At 34.5% G+C, this 7,906-nt stretch overlaps 1 protein-coding gene across 1 annotated transcript; it reads right to left on the reverse strand.

Annotated features, from left to right (window-relative positions):
• Positions 1 to 909: 909 nt before the first annotated feature.
• On the reverse strand, positions 910 to 7,668 carry LOC114752721 (methylmalonate-semialdehyde dehydrogenase [acylating], mitochondrial). The gene is made up of 17 exons (XM_028941449.1): positions 7,597 to 7,668; positions 7,331 to 7,492; positions 7,117 to 7,195; positions 6,861 to 7,015; positions 6,499 to 6,562; positions 5,523 to 5,602; positions 5,066 to 5,131; positions 4,695 to 4,745; positions 4,429 to 4,580; positions 3,950 to 4,040; positions 3,640 to 3,720; positions 2,623 to 2,700; positions 2,499 to 2,534; positions 2,291 to 2,334; positions 2,133 to 2,211; positions 1,289 to 1,379; positions 910 to 1,151 (listed from the first exon to the last, which is right to left on the reverse strand). Exons 2-17 carry the CDS (start codon positions 7,364 to 7,366, stop codon positions 1,039 to 1,041), a joined length of 1,296 nt encoding a protein of 431 aa, XP_028797282.1. The 5' UTR covers positions 7,367 to 7,492; positions 7,597 to 7,668; the 3' UTR covers positions 910 to 1,038.
• Positions 7,669 to 7,906: the final 238 nt, after the last annotated feature.

Consider the following 7,906-nt stretch of genomic DNA (forward strand, 5'->3'; position numbering starts at 1 on the left):
TTGTTTATTTTTATTCTCAAGTCATAGAATAATTTCTATATCTATTTTTATATTTATATTATTATATAAGTATATAATATTATTTTTAATTTAATTATTACGTCATCGGTCCAACCGATCCGACCGTTTGAATCATGACCCGCTAGGTTTTTCGGTTCAATATCTAGTTCGGCTTTTAAAACATTAGTTATAGCAAGGCTAAAAAACGGGATCAGGTGAAAAACTAGTTAAGGTAATGATTTAAAAGTTAATTGGCCAAACTAGAATCAAACTAGTCATATTAAAATAATATAATTTAATTAAAATTAAATAAAATACAATAACATTAATTATTACTAATAAAAAAATACAAAAAAATATAATAATGAATTGACTATGATAATAACAAAGTATAATAACATTGAGAATATTTATCTTTACAATTTTTCAATAATTAAATGTGTAGGCTGGTTTTATCTGTTTTATTTTATTTATTTTTTAAAAAATACTTCTCAATTATCTTAAATTTTCACGAGCACTGGATTTCTCTTTCCTCCTTATTCTTTGCGAAATGTAAATTGCAAAGTGTCGATTTTATAGAGAACTGGAAATGATAATTTAGATCGTGAATTGAATTGCCACTTGTGATCTGTGATTATGTTGTGAACCGGAATATGTAAAAAAAAAAAAATTAATAATTTGCAAATTTATCTTTGTAAATTATGGATGCGGAAATATGTCATTTACAATCCACTTTTATTCAAGAGATCAGAAAATCTAAAGACACATCTAAGAGGAAGGGTCCCTTTATTCATTGAACAGAGCAAGCCTGGGGGCGAAGGGGAGAAAGACAAAACCAAACTGTCATAATAAATTTGGATCTTCTGAAAAAGTTCACCTCCAAAGTAGATAGAGGGAGAGGGAAAAGTAGATTTCACCTGTGCTTATATATGTCCGACAGAATCGAAGGTCACTCTTCTATTTTATCTGCCTCTATTTCACCCTCTAAAATATGAAATGCTTCCAGGGATCCAAATTTAACTACTATACAGTGTTTCATCAAGATTTTTGAGAGGTCGGCATTGCCAAGTTAATTCTGCTGCCACCAGCAGAATCCTTCCATTGCTGAGTCACTGTTTTAATCTGAGTATAAAAGTTAACCCCAGCCTTCCCTGTAGTTCATTCAAACCACGAAACACAAGCTCAGTGATGTTGTCTAAATCATGAACAATCTGTAACTAATAAAACTTAAGTTGAAAAGAAATGAAGTGGGGATGAGGAAGCTTTGGATTGGAGGTAAACTGTTTACCATAGAAATTGAGATCTCCGGCAAATGATGCCTTGTTGCCAGTAAATGAGAAAAAGGGCAATGGAACTGGAATCGGAACATTGATGCCAACCTGGTTTCAGCACAGGACAAGTCATGATCCACAAGAATATCTTATATCAGTTATTTTCATTTACAACAAAACCTAGGCACATATTTATCATGTTCAATATTAGGTTTGTCAATTAAAACATGACAGATGTTTAGACTCCAACATAATATGACTGGGTTTCTCAAAAAGCTCTCTCAAGGTATTTTTGTTAAAGACCTTACTAATAAACACGCAAGAAAAAGCTTGAGTCCTCTCCTTTCTATTGGTGGGCAAGACGACACACCCAAAACTAAAATACAGGTTACTTGGTCGGTAAATACTGCGAAATTTCATATACTGGTCAAAATCCCTCGCTGCTATTATATTTTCCTTCTAAGGCATTTTTTGTGTTACCCAGTGAAGGTTTACCTTTTTTTATTAGGTTTATTTAGTCTAAATCCACAAAAGTTAACAAATACGCAGGCTAATTATTTAAAATAATAAACTCATTGCCTCTCAATCTCTTCAACATCTCTTGGCCAGTTGAAAAGAGCCAAATACATAACAAAATTACTACCTTCCAAGAACTAGTCCATCAAGTAACTAATTTTCAAGGATAAAAGGTATTACTCCTAGTTCTTAACATAAGATCTAATTTGTTGTTCAACTAAATCTTATATAAAAGACTGGAAGTCGTATATAATTAATTGAGCTCAGGAGCAAATTGTTAGTTTAGTTGAGGAAAATTCCCTGCTTTATGTGCATAATCAGAAATTGCATCTAGAGTGACTCTACCTGTCCAGCTTCAATCTCGGTCTGAAACTTCCTTGCTGCAACACCAGATGTAGTAAATATAGAAGCACCATTTCCATATCTGTTGGAGAAGTCACCAGTAAGAAATGAATATTGTTCAACGGAAAATGATCACAAACATAAGAAACTTTTTAACACACTTGTTTCTGTTTACAATGTTTATGGCCTCTTCCAAACTGTCAGCCTGGAAAGACGAAAAGAAAATCATTGTATCAGCATGTTTCTATATAAAATGCGGGGCAAAAAGACTAACACAGCACCAAATATAATACAAGACAAGGGAAAAAAAGGGTGGGAAAAAACTTTTAACTTAAAGGAGTTTAAAGACAAGACAGATCACAAACGCACCTCCATGAAAAGAAGAACTGGGCCAAAAATTTCCTCCTGCGAAGGTCATTATAGAGCCAACCAGGTTTAAATTATATGTAAACTTTTCTACATTTCTGGACAGTTCAGGCTTTAAAGAAGATACCTTGTAGCACTCCATGTTCGCACCGACATCTGATAAGATGGTTGGGCCAATAAAATTGCCAGATTCATAGCCTGGAACCTACTTGCCACGCATGAGTAAACTGGTGAGCAACCTTCATTTTTTTAAGTGAAAAAGAGGGGAATCGTTATAAGGTGATAATCTAGAGTCTACTGAAAAGACCATGCAAGAACTCATCTATAGCTTTTCTGAAATATCTCCGCATTAATGTATACTTCAATGTGCCATTTTTCCTTTCCTTTTAGAAAGCTTCATTTATTAAATTTCAGGCTGGTGAAAGTCGAGGAGTGGAAGCAAGGACGATAAAAAACTACCATAACTCAACGGCTCATGATCAAACCAAATATATGGGGATGTCATAAGGCATTTCCCCTTTATATCTACGACCAAACAAATGAATTAAACACAATTATCATGAGATGTTTACCAGGTTGCCGATTAAAGGATGAGATTGCATTTCCTTTTACTTGTATTTATGGGGGATGAAATAAACAATTCTTCTTGGTTGCTTACTGAGTACTGACTTCTAATTAGATAAAAGGTTGATAGAGTTATTAGTTAGGAATTCATCCCAAAAACATCTAAAATAAAAAATTTCATATTTGAAACAGGTGAATAGGCTCGTGGTCAAGTCACCATGCAGTTGACACTAATTGCTCTTAAAAAATGAGTACTACTCGTCCAGATATCTACACTGGTCAACATAGCTTTGTAAAGTATTCCACCAAATTTTTATTGTTTCTCTTGTATTTTACTTTATATTATTTTTTTCTTACTATTTACTTTCTAGTAGAGCTCAGCAGGTGAAGGGAAGGGCCGTGTTGAAAATAGATTACTCCAATCAGAGTATTTACTTAAATTAATCTTTCAGCTGCCTGAGTTTCCAACTACTTCTGGTAATGAAAAAGATTGACGGTGTTATGCTGATCATACATGCAAAAGTAAGTAAATGTGTAATAAACACATGAAAATACAACTAGTCAAGGATTTGGAAGCTACCACTAAATTTCTTCCATCAAGCAGCAGTCTGGCCCCACTTTCAACACCAGATTGAATTAATTTGTGTATGCGCTCCTTTGCCTGTGGAAGCAGTAATAATGTCACACAAAAAGCTAGAACTATACAAACGATCAATGTGAAAAAGAGGCTCATCTAGAAACCATGTCAGTAATGCTTACAAGTTATTCTGATGATTTGTGATTATGATGTTTAGGCTTTTTTCCCCCCTTTTTAGCCAATTATCGGGGATGTTTAGCTCAAAATTCAAATCCACTATGTGGAGTGAGTACATGTAAAACCTCATACAAACCTGTTTACTGATGACTGGACCAAGGTCTGCATCTGGATCAGTTCCAACACTCGTTTTGAGTGCATTGGCACGCTCCGCTAATATAGATTCCCTGGAAAGATATTATAAAGGCTGCAATTATACCCAAATTCCAGATGCCTCAATAAATAGAAAAGACTGCTAGATTGCTAGTGGCTTTAGGAGCTAAAAAGAGTTGGAACACATTTTCCACAGACATCATCACAACAAGTTCAAATACGTGGACCTGGCTATCCTCTGACAAATCCCCTCACGGTTACAGAAAGGCATGGAAATAATAAGTTGCTAACTTTAGAAATGTGAAATCATGTTTTAGTACAAGGTAAATTAATAGAAACGATACAACCAGGCAGAGGCCAAAGACTTGCTTTAAATCTTGTGGCCAAGATTTAATCACAAGTATAAGGTGCTGTTGAAGTTATAATCATGAAATAAGTTTAAGAGAATACGAAGCAAGATACCATGGTTTTGATCCTCCAACAAAAACAACTGTGCTGAGAGCCATACACCTTTGTCCTGCTGCACCAAAGCCAGCAGCAACTAAAGCGTTCACAGTAGCATCAACGTTGGCATCAGGCATGACAATTGCATGATTTTTTGCTCCCATATTAGACTGAAAACAAGAGTTCATTAAGTTTCCAACCCAAGTTGATTTCATATCATATCATGTGCATGAATAAACAATCTCTCTAAGGAAAAAGAAACCCCAGTGATGAACTGCACTTACTTGAACACGTTTTCCTTTAGCTGATGCTCTTGAATATATATGCATTCCAGCCTTAAAAATAGAAAAGGATGATCAGATGAGCATACAATGAACACAAGCATTCTCATGAAAGAAGCATTTAAACAGGTTTTATCCTTGGATTAGCAAATAAAATTTTAAATGTCCAAAGAGAAATGAAAATTTTAAAACTTCATAATACTTTATTAGCTGTCCCTTGCTTTTCCATCCATCCAAAGAAGAGAACTTATGACATTTTCAAAAGTTCCCCTTATTTGTTTTCCCTTGATCAAAATGGAACTTTAGTTGAGGTTCATATAAAGAGGCATCATAAAAGAACTGGACTGGAATAATAAATTCATGAGATCACTTACAACATTTGAACCAACAAAAGATACAGCTTTGATGTCGTCGTCATCACAAATAGCATTTACAATACCCTGGAACCAATTGGAAAGATAACAAAATTATCCAATCAGAGTGGCATTGAAGCATAATAGTAACTAGTTGTTTCCTCTGGAATAATAATTTTAGAATTCGTTCATTGATTTTTCATTCAAATACTCAACATTTGAAATAATAATACATCCAACTTCTTGTTTAAACCCGTAACTAGTTGCCTATAGGACAAAAAGTTTTAGAATTTGTTAATAGAGTTTTCCTTCAAATACCCAAGGTGTGAAACAATAATTCACTCAACTTCTAGTTAAAATTTAGAACATCTTCATGGTTATATTAAAATAATCCAAGTGAGCATGTGAGTACTTTCATCGAGATGTATCAAAAGAAACAGGTCAGGAACAGAAGTTAAATGAATCAATGACAACATACATTGGTTCCGTGAACAATATTCAAGACGCCTTCAGGCAGACCAGCCTCCAATGCTAATTCTGCAAGCATTACAGCAGCACCTAAAAAAGCACCAAAGTCATGATATGGTCATATAGTTCCAACTACAGCAAACAATTATCTGTATGCCATAAGAAACCAAAGATGATAAATCATAGAAGTGGATGCATGAATGCATTCTTGTGATTAGGGACAGTAGTGTGCCAGCAACCAACAGTCACTTTTTCAGGATATAGGAAACATAATCCACTATTGGATGAATAATTATGACCACACCTATAATTGATACTGAAAATCTAATATGGACTTCTCAGACAAACAGGAACATGAGAATCTCCCTCCAAACAAATTCGTAAATGTTCAGCGATCAAAAGTAAAAAGATTATCCATGGAAGGTAAGGAAAATAGCCACTGTCAATGCACATGAATTTGTCCCTTAGGTATCATTAGCCTTATTTTTCATGTTAGGGTGATGTTTAGAAAACACGCATTCACAGTTATTACATAAGCATCGATCATAACAGGTACAGACAGAGAAGCTTTTATTATGTATTACGTAGTATTTAATTTAATTATTTAATCAATGTGATATACCTAATGTATTGCAGCAAGCCATGCTATTTATAAGCTATAAATAATGTGGCCCATTTCTTAGACTCTTCGCATTGCACGGGAGAACATATCTAGTCAGAATTGAAAAATATTATATTTAGTAAAGACCATTGACAGCATTCCATGTCCCTAGCAATAAATTTTTCTTAGTGAAGTTCATAGCCAAGAAAATTATATCATCTACTGATTCCAAAACTCAGATTAACTTATTTCAAGAAAAGCCATGAGAATAAAAAGCTTTAAATTGATGAAAAGGTCATTGTAAGTGAAATTTCAATTTATCATCAATGATGTGATGAGTTAATTTAAGGTAATAACATACGACAAACCAAAGTAGAAAAATCACCTGGATCTTTTTCTGATGGCTTTAGAACGAAGGTGTTCCCACAAGTAACTGCCACTGGGAACATCTGCAGTTAGATAATTTAAATCTGGAATTTGTCACTGAGTAGATTTAATGAACAGAATGACAACTGTTGAGTGAAATGCAATATGATTTACGTTAAATTCCTTTGATGACTAATAATGATATGGATTAATATTTATTAAGCTATTATCGAAGGTGATGTGTTTGGGCCATCCATACATTGCCACATTGTGCATGCTAACAGGGATGACAAACCTCTGCATAAAAGAAATAGATGTACCACCCAAATCTCAAGATCACCTAATAGCCTACTACACGCCAATAAGTAGAGTTCAGCTTACCCACAAGGGAATCATTGCAGGAAAGTTGAAAGGACATATCCCAGCACAAACACCAAGTGGCTCTCTAATGCTGTACGTATCAATTCCATGCGATACATTAGAAACATACTCCCCCATTTGTAAAGTTGCCATCCCACAAGCATGTTCCACCACCTCTACAAGACAATTAAAGTTTGAGAGAAATTCATAATCAAATTATGAGTTTAATCATTTTCTCAATACATTAACTTCTACAGAAACAAATGGACAGGCTAACCTAACCCACGGAATACATCTCCTTGTGCATCCTTCAATGTCTTTCCTTGTTCGGTGGTAACGTTCAGAGCGAGTTTATCCTAAAACAGTTGCAAAGTATTTATCAGCAATGTAATCTCATCATCGGAAAAACTCTTACAGGTATGGGTGGCAGTGTAGCTGTTGGGGACACATTCGTGAATGAACAAAGTAACAAAAAATCTTATTATGCTTGCCATATCTCTGCGTATAAGCTCCTGGAATTTCAGCATAACACGTTGGCGAGTTGTGACTGGAGTATTACGCCATGATGGAAAAGCTCTTTTAGCTGCAGATACTGCGGCTTTAAACTCTTCATCTGTAGTCAAAGGAAGTTGTGACACAACTTCTTGTGTTGCCTATTATCAACGTTAACATCATCAGAAATTTGCCTTCCTCAAATCAACAAAGAAAACTATAAGCTCAATATCCCACACTCTTAAAAAATGAAAACGACACTTACAGGGTTTATCACATCGATGAATGTAGATGATTTCGAGTCAACAAAACTGCCCCCAATAAGATTTGGAACCCTCTGATGCAATACATTAAGAAAACGATGAAACTTCTCCGAAATAGAAGCATTCATCTTAATGCTACCACAGTTTCATGCATATAAATCCAAGTCAGCCAGATTCAGTTCTACTTTGAACCTTCTTATGACAAAGTGAAATTATTTGTGGGCCCCCAGCAAATAATATTATATTTTCATTATGATAAAGAAGAAACAAAGCAAAATAATCAACTTAGAATTAGATTTGAAGCTTAAAAAT

The sequence above is a fragment of the Neltuma alba genome, unplaced genomic scaffold, assembly GCF_004799145.2.
Source record: "Neltuma alba isolate B1F8T4 unplaced genomic scaffold, ASM479914v2 tig00007519_pilon, whole genome shotgun sequence".
Taxonomy (NCBI): Eukaryota; Viridiplantae; Streptophyta; class Magnoliopsida; order Fabales; family Fabaceae; genus Neltuma; species Neltuma alba.

Coding starts and splice junctions, on each gene's coding strand:
- LOC114752721 (XM_028941449.1), bottom strand. CDS start 7,366: ATGCTGAAATTCCAGGAGCTTATACGCAGAGATATG. Junction 3,721..3,949: donor GTCCAGTCATCAGTAAACAG/GTTTGTATGAGG, acceptor CTGCTTCCACAG/GCAAAGGAGCGCATACACAA. Junction 2,701..3,639: donor TTGATGGAAGAAATTTAGTG/GTAGCTTCCAAA, acceptor CGTGGCAAGTAG/GTTCCAGGCTATGAATCTGG.